At 45.4% G+C, this 13,047-nt stretch overlaps 1 protein-coding gene across 8 annotated transcripts in view; it reads left to right on the top strand.

Moving 5' to 3' along the window:
- dlgap2a (discs, large (Drosophila) homolog-associated protein 2a) overlaps nt 1-13,047 on the top strand; it is a 188,481-nt gene that overhangs the window by 116,795 nt on the left and 58,639 nt on the right. For all 8 annotated transcript variants that reach the window (XM_085143735.1, XM_085143732.1, XM_085143730.1 and 5 more), the window contains one exon: nt 10,215-11,359. In XM_085143735.1, the coding sequence (XP_084999861.1) occupies nt 10,215-11,359 (1,145 nt within the window). The remainder of the gene's footprint in view (nt 1-10,214; nt 11,360-13,047) is intronic.

The following is a 13,047-nucleotide window of genomic DNA, read 5'->3' as shown; positions in this document are numbered from 1 at the left end:
CCGACACTTTGTTAAATTTCTTTCCGTCACCTCTCGTTCCCTCGCCACTTTGACTGTCGGAGAGAAGGGGAGCCGCGAAGGAGCGCTGAGCACAGCACAGATAACACTCTTCATCATTAACGGCCTCACGATAAGTATTCAGACATTCAGCGGCTTCTCCTTATCTGACCTCCGTAATCTCTCAGCGGCTAAATACTAAGGCTGTGTTTAGCTCGCCACACCGTAGGTGCAAATCGCCGCCGCAGAAGAGAAATAGCCCTTTTACGCCTGTTGGTACAGCCTGCCAATAACCTAATAATTTTTCAAGAGATTAGTGCCTCAGACTTGTGTGCAGAGCCCTCCTGAGGTTTACGGGAATATGCAGAGCTGCCGGTATACTTCCTGTTCACTCTCTGACGGTATCATTTTACAGTCTCTGCACCCGTTATCTCCCCAGACTCTCCCGAAACATACAGCCAAACAAACTGTCTTTCTTTAATCCTTAATGTTGTTTACAGAAGCTCAGAAGACAATACGTTCTAACCTCCGCTAGCTTCTGCTCACTATAATCTGTTCCTTCATCCTCTCAGGAAAACCTCCACCCTGCTGGGAGAGAGATAGTAGGCTGTAGGCTTTGATTGGTGTTGAGGGATGCAGGTGGGGGGCTCTATCTCGCTGCCGTTTCTCACATCCAGGCAGCACATCTAGGTGTGTGAGCACAACCGCATGCAACTCGGTGCAACACAATCCACTGGAGGCTACAGTGTGACAGCCCAAACACACACACACACCTACTGTTACATCTGCTGTGAGCATGTTGCATGCTGCTTCCCAGCACTATGTTGCTAATATAAAAACTAAACTTGTGAATCACGAGTTTTGTGGAGGTTTTTTTAACCTCTGATATTTTTAAAAATTGTATTTTCATGTTTGGTAATCGTTCGTAACCTGTTCTGCAGCTGTAACAGCATATTTTCAGGGTTTGAGTTTGTCTATCACTCATTTAGTTCACATTATAAGTCAATAACTGAAAAATGATTCTGTTAGAGTCACTGACCTTTGAAACTTTTCTATTATTTTGATTTTTCAGTACATAATGTTATTTTTATTGTAGCACTGCATCATTGTTAATCACACAGGTGTAGGCGAGCTGAAAATCCATGTACCTGCAGGTGTTTTTATGATTGAGGAATTTAGCCAGATTCTCTACATTAGGGGTGTCAAACATAAGGCCCGGGGCCAGAATTGGCCCAGCAAACACTCCAATCCTGCCCATGGGACAGCTTTGGAAAATGTGTGTAAGGGCATAAATTGTGTATTTTTTACTTTTAACGTGTGATTGTGGCCTCAGGTGACTGTTTTTGTAATTTGGTGCTATTAAAATAAGACTGAGCTGAATCCTACTGATAACGATCTTCCCTACAGCTGTTCATACTACACCAATAAAATTAAGTAATAGTTAAAAATTAAATGTTTTTTACAACATTTTCTGTGAATTAACAAAAATGTTCAGCCTGAAACTTTTTCTGTAATTTAGGCTCAAAGAGGTGAACTGACAGATTTCTTTACTGTGTACAGAAGACAAGACACTCTCTTCAAGTGTGGCAGAAAGAGTCGGGCTCAAAGGACTCAGAAACAAAGGGGGTAAACTGAGAAGCAGCTGTATTTCTAAACTTAAATAAACTACAAAGTAATGCAGGTCACAAACGAGGAAACCAAAATGCCAAATCGTTAAGGAGGTAAACTGTATCCTATGTCCTATAAGGGACATCACAACAAAGAGCGCAGGGAAACTGAGGACTTAAATACACACGAGGTAATTAGGAGGCGAGAATACAGAAAACAAGACAGGTGAACAGAATCTAACTAAAAAGACAAGGGGAGCGAAACACTGGTCGTGTCCAAATTCATGGGCTGCTTCCTCCTGAGGACGCATTTGTAGACCGATTACGTCACAGCGACACGCTGAAGGCTGTCCAAATTCGTAGACTCCTCCGAATGCAGCCGACAGATGCGTCCTCCTTTTCCCCGAATTTGAAGGATGGGTCGGGTGTGTTCTTCGTGGCCTACCATATCCCAGAATTCATAGCGCGGCCCAGCCAAACTCCAGTTTCCAACAATGGCGGCCGCTACTAAGTTTTAATATTACTCATACTAATCTTTCTGGGTCACAAAATAAACTTTTAACATATTTTCAGGCGAGAAAGTAGCTGTGTAAACATCAAATATCTGCTCGGTTTATCAAGATATCGCATATTTGCAAAAGTGCTTCGACGTTTTCGGAGACGTCCGTTACCCACCAGCTCGATAGCTCGCCGGGAGCTCGAGGGTCACTGAAGCCGCTGAAAACGGCACAACTCCCGGCACATCATTTTCACATCACCGCAGATCATCGCTACTCAGGTTAAACATAATATATAAGTCACTTAGACAACCTAAAAATGTTATTGTTGGGCTTTTTTCAGTGTTTTGTTTGTTTGTAAGTAAATCGGTTTGGCTGAGATTAAAGTTATTAGATTAGATAAAATAAAACTTTATTAATCCCCCGGGTGGGTTCCTCCTTAGTTTTCACACAGCTGAATAAACGTCAAACAGAAAACTGATTAAACAGAAGTGTGAGACGGTCGAGAGTTTACGCCAGTGTCCTGTTATATTTTAGATAGCAAGGAGCAGACGGCGAGTTTATTAAACTCCACCAAGACAGCGGTGACGCTGATCAGAAGGCTAGACCGTCCAATTTAAAGTGAACCGCCGTTTACTTCCGGCCTACCCGACCTTCTGAGGACCCGGCCCACGTAGACCGCGAAGGCCGGGTCCTCAGGAGGATGCAGCCCATGAATTTGGACACGACCTAAATGCAGCACACACAAGACAAGGAACTATCAAATTAAAACAGGAAGTAGACCAAGACTAAGACAAATGAACTTGACCACATCTAACCAGGGACACGACCAGGGAGACAAAGGTCACCAAAAATGGAGACAAGACTGACTTCCACAGGAGACGCTGAGTAAAGGACACAGAGACGAGACACAAAAGGGACTGAACTAAGCAAACAAGAAACCATGAACTGGAAATGCAGATAAACATTCAGAGGGACATAAATAGGAAAGTAGGACATAAACAGAAAGAAGCCAAACACAAAACTGTAGCTCAACAACACAGAAGATCCAGCAGATATCTCATGATCGTGGAGTTAAACTTGTTTTCCCTGACAGAGTTTCACTGGTCTGACACACTAACGTCAAAGTGGGCTGTTCGTGGCCCCCGATGTGAAAGAAGTTTGGCGCCAGAGCTTTAGTTTTTCATGCACACATATCAGGAAGTCAGTGTTTAGTCAGCGGTGATAATAAAAGCAACATGATTGTAGCTCTTTTTTCTCTGAACTGAGATCAACAGATGATCAGTGATGAAGTCACGTGACGATTTTACTTCATTTCATTCTCACGTCGATTTAAGAGCCAATGCATCTCCTATCTGAGCAGCCGTGCAAACATACTGTCTGCATGTGACCCACGCGGCGCGGCGATCGCGACGCTCTGTTTTTATCTTGTGTCTCAGCGTTAGGTGTCAGTCACAGCGGCGATCATGAAAGAAACAGTTTGTTTCGAGTGTCACGGCCGGAGAAAGACAGATGGTCGGTGATAAAAGTGACAAATGATTGGTCCCCAATTGCTGTGTCAGATGGAAAAAGCTCACTAAGCTGAGTATTACATTAACAGCTACAATGCTGCTGGTACAGATTTAGCTCACATGCTACACTCGAGACCTACGCATGAAGTGTCCAGCGCTGTCGCTTTGATGGACAAGTGAGCAGGATGTCTGCTAAAGATATAAGTCGCAGCCTTATTTTGATCTGAGCTGCTGTGGCAGATATAACGAGGCTGGCAGAGCTGACAGACTTACTACTCTGTCTCCTTGTCCATTAGCTCCTTCTCAAATCTAATAGCTCAGGTCATTGCTGATTTGCCCTGAGGGTTGAGGACGCAATTCCCTTTCCTTTGATTTTCGAAGAAAAGGCCAGAATTCTACGGAGACTGCATTTAACCTTTGGGAGACGGATAAAGAAGCTGCTCTATTGATTAGTTTTGCTCAGAAAATGAGGGGTGTGGCTTTACTTTGGCCAGCTGGATTGGATACTGCTGGATGAGGCCATTTCAAACAATACTATGATGTATACTCACCTCATGAGCCTTTGTGTGTGCGTGTCATAAGGAAGGAATCACCTACTGTAGCAGGATTTTTCACAGTACTCACAACTCGCAGGGTGGGAACCACCCGGCTGCTGCAGCTGGTAATCATTTAGTAATTACTGAATCATTACATGTGTGCCGAGTACTGATGGGTCAACATGCTGATGGGTGTCACAGCTGGTGTGAGCTCATCGTAAAATAAAAAAATAATGTAGGTTTAAAATGTTTTGAAGTTATTCTACATATTGTTTCTTTTTTTGTTTGTGATTTAAAAGTTAAACTTGTTTTCTACATCATTTAAAATCTCTCAGGGAAAACGATCCATCTTTAAGGAAGTCGTCTTCATCGCTCTTGCAGCGGTGAACCAGTAAACAACCAAATTAACCACATTAAAAGAACTAAAGTGGTTCAGGCTGTTTGACATCTCAGAAAGGACGGATTCTTCCACTGATGCAAAATGCTGCAACTCTTCCTCGCACGTTGCTTCACGAGCAGGACGCTTCTTCACAGTCGCCCGTAACCAAATCCCGTGCCGCTTAGCGCTGCGGTTAGCCACGATGCTAACCACTTCCAAGTCTGAAGGTCGCACGCCTTTGATCTCTCAGTCTAGTGCAGCGCTTTATTAACTTTTAACTTTGTTTTCAACTCCAGTTAGGGCCCGAGCCAGTGGAAGAGTGGAAGCTGTCACTGATACTGAGGGCAGATATAATGCTATTTAAATGCTAATGTGTTAAGAGGAGCAAAACGACCTTTACTCACACCGTGCGCGCGGGCGGGGTGGCAGCACAGAGCAGAAGGCCTTAATAAATGAGCGTCTTCCTCTGAATCTGTTTCCTGTCTGTGTACACCTAATGTCAGGTAGACGGTGTGTTTATCGCAGCCTGTGACAGCATTGGAGACGTGTATTACGTCAAGGGGTGAAACAGATATTGGATGATTGTGGGTGTGTGCGTTAAGTTGAACGATCATTTCCTTTTTCTGAGTTGATCTCTAATAAGTTAGCATGTCTGGAGTAACAGCGAAGGTCTCTGTTTTCTCAGATATCAGCTTTTCTTAATTTTTCTCATGTGCGCAGTCAGTGTCGTACGGAGCCCCGCAGGGGACATGGGAGAAAAAAAAATTAAGACGGACTTTTGCGAGATCTCGCAAAACAAACTCGGGATCTGGCAAGGGTTTTGCAAGCAGTGTTGCCAACTCCTCAGTAAGGAAAATCGCTATTGGTTGTCCTAGAAGTCGCTAGAAGTCGCTAAGTGACGTCATCGCCTAATTTGCATAATTGGTCATGCTAATGTAATTGTAACCTACGCTGCTGGAGAGAGAAATAACATCGTGGACGAGACATAAAGTGAGCAAAAAACGTCCTAAATGCATTTAGAATTTATTTAGAACTACAAATTAAATTTATTTTAGCAATTATTATTTTTGTAATGTCTTTCACGTCTTTTTTTAGCGACTTTTTTCTAAAAAAAAAATCGCTAGGGGGTCTGAAAACTCGCTAAATATAGCGACAACGTCGCTAAGTTGGCAACACTGTTTGCGAGATCTCGCAAAAGTTTAAGCCGCATTCTTCGGAGGCCGCCAGCTCGAAGCCGACCGGGAGGTCGAGGCACAATGTGCCTGGTAAGCGGTGTTCCTCCCGGCTGTAGTAGGTCTCGACCTCCCGTTAGCTTCGAGCTAGTGGGTGTCAGAGTTTGTTTTGCGAGATCCCGAGTTTGTTTTGCGAGATCTCGCAAAAGTCCGTCTTAATTTTTTTTTCTCCCATGTCCCCTGCGGGGCTCCGTAGTGTCGTTATTATCATCACATCAACACTAAAAGCCCAGTAGCTTGATGGTTGTACACCAAACACTGTTTCCACTGCACTTCTGGATCCAGCTTCCATCCTAGCAGTGCTTCTAAGCAGTTGGCACCCTTGCCAGGAAGCCAATAATGTGATGGCAGGTGCTGGTATCAGTGTATAAACAACAAGCCCTCTCCCTGTCCCTCTGATGTCACTGATACTTGTCTCCCCGTTTGCAAAGTACTTGCCAGAAGGATGTGCACTCACCGAGAGAGCTGTCTGCCTCGCTCGGGCTGCTTTGGCTAAAAATTAAGTCAACTTTAAAATGTTTCTGATCACAAATCTATTTTTTTCTGTCTTTTTTTTGTAGCGGATGATAAATGTGGTATCGGCATTGGTAGAAGGTGAAAAAGAAGAAAGAGAAACGCAGGGCAGATGAGTCTGTCATCTGTCGTATAATCCCAGGAAGTACCATAACTCTGCGGTTAGGTAATTTATTCAGTGCAGCTTCCTGAGATACCTCAAGGAATAGTGAGCTGTCAGAGAAAAGCCTTGGAGTAAGACAGTGACATAACTTCAGATAGAGACGCAGCATCGCATCAATCAATAATGCAGCGTCATCCTCCTGTTTCACATGCTAGCAGGGAATGATCTGGACTCAAGCTAAGCGAGTTCACCTGAATTATCCCATTCAAATGCATTCAGCAGTAATGCGTCTGATGAGCTTTTTCAGCGTAGTTCTGTGCAGCCGTACAAAAGCAACCTCTTCCCTCGGGCATGTTTAGAGTAGCCTGGATTAATTTTACATCAGGCTGCCAAGAAGACATCCTCACGTAAGACTGGTAAACAACGAGAATTTGTTTTCATCTCGACAGATGGAGGACGGCAGCAACAGAAGAGCACGGCTGCACCTCAGGGGTTGAGATCTTAGACCTCATTAAAAATAATTTTGAACGGAATAAATTTGATCCAATTTGAAAGATGAAAGGGAGCATCCACCCTTAGTTACGAGCCACAACCAGCAGAGTAAGTCGTTCTCGTGATCTTGCTCAGGTTTTTGATCTACGAGTACGAGACTCAATCAAACTATTGACAAAATAATCTAAATCCTCAATATTCCCAGGGAAAGGCCCTTAACTGGGAGAAAAGACCTCAAAAGGGATTTCACAGATAAAACTGATGCAGGTAAAGTTTATATGATTGTGAAGCTTTTGCAGGGATAAATGTTTCATTGTCAGCGCATGAAAATCCACTAACGTGGTGCCTTCGCTGACCTCAGTGTGCGTCAGTCATATAAACGCTCCTCGGCTGATCTTCGCAGATGTTGGAGTTCAAAACTCTCAGAATTTTATTGTAAGTGCAGCACATCTGTGCTTCTGATCTACGTGCTCACAAAATACGTTACAAGATAAGATGAATCTGAGTCAGTTTTATGCAGAGGCAGGTTAGTCATTGAACCCTGTCTCTATGAGAGGAGACATTTCACATGAGCAATGCATTATAAAAGTCATAGTTTAATGTTGCAGTCAGTTAAACATAAAGTTATGTTGGTTTAAAGTTGCCGTTTCTGCCTGACCTTGCCGTTAGAGATTTCACGTGTTCTGACAAATCTGTTCTTCACGTTTTCTTTTCTGAAAGTCACGAGGCGCCAGTTTAAATGCTTCTTTCAAGGATGGATGAAAATGTGACAGTAATGCAGAGTCCTTGGTGTTTGTAGGATAATGAACAAATGCAACATAATAAGATGTGCCTTTAGAAATGTGGTGATCTTGAACATGCAAAAAGGCTTTTTCACTCTTTCAATCAAAATGTGACAAATCCGTTCCCAGCACTATATGTTCATGTGAAAAAGAGTCTACTGTAAAAATCTAATTACAGGACAGGGATTAAAGAGTAAGGAGCGCCCAGACACTGCTAATCAAACGCACTCGATTAATGGATCATCATCCGTCTGAGCACCTCGATAAAACAAAGGTTTTTGCAGTTTGCAGGATTGTTGTGTGTTAATGCAATGTCACAATCTTCCCAGAAGTGGAAATCCCAGTAAATTCACCCCAAGATCAGACCATGGAAAACCCAAGAGCTCCATCTCAGACTCTGCAGGCCTCAGTTTGCAGGTTAAATGTTAAAATTCACAACAGCACAATTAGAAAAGGACTAAACAAGTATGGAAGGGCTGCCAAAGTGCAGAAACCAAACACCGTCAGCACGGTGGTGCAGCCATGATCGTTTGGGCAGTCACTGAGTGGACATAAGCTGCTGTCACAGGTGAGGCCATCTGTCCCACAGCTCAAGCTTGGACCAAACTGGGTCATCAACAGGACAATGATCCCAAACACAGCAGCAAATCTCAAACAGGGCGAATAAGAAAGAACCAGGTTGCTGCAATGGTCCAGTCAAGGTCCAGCTCAACCTGACTAAAACGCCGGGGTGGGACCTTCAGAGCGCTGTGCATAAATGAATCCTCAACGAACTGAGCCAACGTTGTAAAAAGAGTGGGCCAACATTAACACACAACAGCATTAGAGACTGAAAGTCATACAAGGACTCATTCCTTCAAGTTATCGCAGGTTGTTCTACAAGCTGTTCAATCAGAGTGTGTAGTTAGTACAGAGTCCTGTGAAACGGTCTTTTTCCCATAACAATACCTCCAAAAAACCATCAAATAAACTAATATTACACAAGGGAAGTCTGTGCTTCAGCACTCCTTCAGTCAAGTCAGGTGTCCTCGGGCAAGATACTGAATCCCAAAATTTCCCCTGATGCATCATTTGGTGTGTGAATGTGATGCAGAGAGGTCTGAGTGGGCAGCAAGGTAAAAATGTCTGGATTATATCTACCTGGTGTAGACAGCAGCTTCTGTATAGTGCCAGGATGTACCACAGAGATCGTTTGTACAGCGCAGCTGACAAAATGCTCTGTGCTTATACAACTGTTTAATTGCTCTGCAGGTTATTAGTCTTCATTTTAAGGTCAGTAACACTACATACAGTCTGCTTACCATTTCCCAAACATTCAGTCAGTGCAACAGGCAGCTTCCAACATGTGCTGGTGCTCTGCTCACACTGAAGATTTAGTTCTGTGGACTGAGGCATTAATGGCGGTTAAGGGTCCAGCTGTCCTTTATTTATATCAAGGTATCAGAATTAAGTTTATGGAAATGTTTTGGGAATTTATAGAGTTGTTAATACGCTGATATGAGACTGTCCCGTTCCCTCACTCTCTCCCGTTCCACAGCAGCTCATAAAAACTCTCCTTCGTTTTATGGGGTTACAGCGGGAGTGAAAGTGCATGGGCTTTATGAGGCGTATCAATGGCTGGCGAGAGGACTGAGATATGCTTATTTGTTTGTTTCCTATTTCACAAGACAGGCTGCAGATAAGTTTGAAATATGACATCACACTGCACTGTTCAGCTGCTCATTGAAAGCCGGGAGGATTGGAGGACAGTCACAATTATCAATATGTTATGAAAAGGAGCAAACTCATAATTCACAGGCTCAAAAATATATTTTGATAAGCATTCATTTTTTTGCACACGTGGAAATGACGACCAGGCCAGAAAATGTTATTTGTAAAAAAGCGTTCCACTAAAGTTGAGTCTTAACCGACATTGTCCCGACGTGTTTAAAGGAAGGAGCCGGTAATTAGAACATGCAGCGCTGAGGCATGAAAGCAAACCTGATTAAGTTAAACACATTGGAACAGAGCGCGGAGACGTTTGACCTCGGCGACCGATCGCACAGAATTGGTTTTTAATCTTTGACTACAATGCCCATCAGAAGCAGAGAGGGAGGGTGCATCTGGAGATCACCTTCCAAGGTCTCCTTCCTGGCCGTACGCCTCACGGCGCACTCCTCGGGGCTTTGACGGATGACACCAGCGCCGGCGAGTGATAGGCTATTATTTCACTTTGCTTTGGATAAATGGTGATGCGGGATCCTACCTGTCGCCTGCCCTTCTCTTTCTTTTGTCTCGTCCTCTTGTCCCGTCTTTACAGCGGTATGCCACCGCAGACGGGAATAGAAGGTGAAAACTAAGAGTGCTGAGATTTTGTCAGAGCAATTTGTGGATTTCAGCTCTGCTGCTTTTTTCCTCCCTGTAGCCAAAGTGGGTTTGAGAGTGAGAATAAGCTGGATAACGACCAACTTGTGTGTTATTTGGCTTTTTTCTCCCCCATCATTAAGTGTGAAATGCGTTTCTTTTTTGGGAAGCTGCTTTTTTCACCCTCATTCTGATGAAATTGTCTCTGCTTGTTGCTTTCAGACCAACAGTATTCATGGTCCCCCTCGCAGTACTTCGATGAGGACAGCTACTCCCCTCCACCCAGGAACATGAAGGGTCTCTCCGGCGGCCGCCCTGCCCACCTCCAGCTCACCTCCCCCACCTCTGCCCACACCTGCGGCCTGGCTGATTGCGACCATTCCCTGGACCACCTGCACCACCATGTTGACTCCCGGCCTCCTTCCTATCTCCTCAGCCCCACTGAGAGCTGCCCCCTTGACGGTCATCACCGCTGCTCCCCACGGAGCTCCATCCACTCCGAGTGCATGGTGATCCCGATGTCCATGTCGGCCACTGACCACTCTATCTCCAGTAGCACTTTCCCCCGCATGCACTACGGCAGCGCTTCGCGGGACAGCGGCGGGAACGCCTCGGGCGGCAGGGAATCTCGAGACAACGGCGGCTCGTCCTCGCACGGCGGCAGCGGCAAAATGAACCGAATCCCAGCAAACCTCCTGGACCAATTTGAAAAACAGATGCCGCTGCACCGGGACGGCTTCCACACGCTGCAGTACCAGCGCACCTCCACCACGACCACGACTACAGAGCAGCGCAACGAAAGCCCCGGGCGAATACGCCACTTAGTCCACTCGGTACAGAAGCTTTTCACAAAGTCACACTCCCTGGAGGGCTCCTCCAAGATGAACGGCACCAAAGGTGACTCGCACAGGGAAAGCTCGCACCACCACCATCACCACCACCAAGGCCACCACAAACACAGCAAACGCAGCAAGAGCAAAGAGCGCAAGTCCGACAGCAGCAAGCAGCGCTCGGGAGGCTGGTGGAGTTCAGATGACAACCTCGACAGCGACAGCACATACAGAACGCCGAGCGTCATGTCGCGGCATCCGGTCGACCACATCAGCCACTGTTACCCCGAGTCTGTGCACGGCCACATGGTGGGAGATCTGTCGCTAAAGACCTCCAAAAGCAACAACGACGTGAAGTGCTCAGCCTGCGAAAGCATAGCCATGGCGCCAGAGGGCAAGTTCATGAAGAGAAGCTCCTGGTCAACGCTGACAGTTAGCCAGGCCAAGGAGGCCTACAGGAAGTCCTCACTCAACCTGGAAAAGCCAATGATGCCCACGGATCTCAAGCCCAACCTCAGGCCCTGCCACTATCTACAGGTGAGTTTGGCTCCTCCTGACATCATCGCATTATTCTGCATCTTCAGTGGGCGCAGTAGTATAGGTGTAGTTACACCGGTGCACTGAGCTGCACCATTATGACACCCCAACATCCTGGTTGGGATCATCAGATTTCGACCAAACAAAATCAAACCTGCATGCCACCAAACAGAGTTTATTTTTAAATGAAATGCTCTCATTTGTGTGGAGATGCAACAGAAGGAGCGATGATAGCGTTCCTTTTCTGTCACTGAGTGTTTTGAGTGTCGTTTTATAGAGTTTTCAAGAACTTTGGGCATTGTAGAAAAGACGAGCAAGCCTTCGCTCACAGGAGAAGAAAAGCCGCTCGTCTCAGTTGGCGTTAAAAGCTGATCTGAAAGACGGTGTTTTGTTTGTCACTGCCCTGGATATTACATTGTGAACCTGTCCTATGGCTCAGCATGTGGCTGGCAATAGAAAGGACTAGCACAGCAGGACAAATCAATTAAGTCTGTAAATGATCTGTGCTGGAGGGGAAGAGCTGGCAGTACGAGAATAAAAGGCCAGAAATCAATGTGGATTTTTTTTACTGCGTTGTTTTCTCTGATTTCACAGAGGATTCAGTCTGGAAAAGTTTAGCATTTAGCTCAGACCCGTGATCGGCTCTGCAGGAGACCTTATAGCACAGAAGGGATCAATTCAGTGAGTCAGCACTTTTCACAAAAGGTTCTCGTGGGCTTTATAAGCATGCTGCAGGGTTTATGGAATAAGAAAGTATACTTTCAATCCCAAATTGCAAATTCAAGCCAGAAAAACGACATTATGTAACCGTGCTGCTGCAAATATAACAATGTGAAATGTGATAGCATCCTGTAAGTACTGCCTGTAGCCAAAATAAAGCCATCGTTCAGCGCAAAGGGAAAGAGGAGACTTGGAGAGCGTGTCGTATGATTGCCTAATGTTGTAAATGAAAAGCCGACACGTCACTGAAATCGGCTTCAGCTGATATCATCATGCACAGACGGTGCATCATCCACTCCAGTTTTTTTGCATATCAATAAGGAAAGTAATCTCTTAGGGAGAGAGTTGCAGTGCTGGCACCCCCACCTGTTCCCATCTTCTGTTTGGTTATTCAGCTGAGGTAGTGTCCGAGTCACAGCACTATAAACACTTCTAAAAATATCCTGCCGCAGGGCTATATTTAGACCGGCGTTATCAATCCGATCCGTACAGGGCGTGACACATCTTCCCTCCCCGGAGGAGAATCAATGCGCTCTCAGGGAAGGCTCAGAGACGACGTATTGGAGGAGAGAGAAAGTTGGAGGTTTATGGCTCTGTGGATGTGCTGAGATACTTTAGGAAACAGAAGAGAGGAAACAAAGCAATGCTCCCCGTGGCTGCTGTTGTTGCTCATCAACAGGAGCAGTCAGGCAGAGAGATGGAGCCAATAGTCAGGAATGATACTCTACACACACTGAGGGGTCACATTGAGAAGTACTCAGGTCCTGCTGCTGCTGAATCGGGATTACCCACAACTGTCTGCTCTGCAGCAGCATATCCAGGGAGAGTGTGTGTGCCGAACGCCTGTCAGTGTGTGAGTGGCAGTGTTCGTGAAAAAGTGGTTTTTTCTGTTTATCACACAGCAGATGGTTTGATGAGGTGCTAGTCACCTTGTTGCCGTCCTTGGGTGATGACGGAGAGAGAAACTT

This window comes from Neolamprologus multifasciatus, chromosome 19 (assembly GCF_963576455.1).
Source record: "Neolamprologus multifasciatus chromosome 19, fNeoMul1.2, whole genome shotgun sequence".
Taxonomy (NCBI): Eukaryota; Metazoa; Chordata; class Actinopteri; order Cichliformes; family Cichlidae; genus Neolamprologus; species Neolamprologus multifasciatus.
This window is presented reverse-complemented; position numbering and strand designations above follow the sequence as displayed.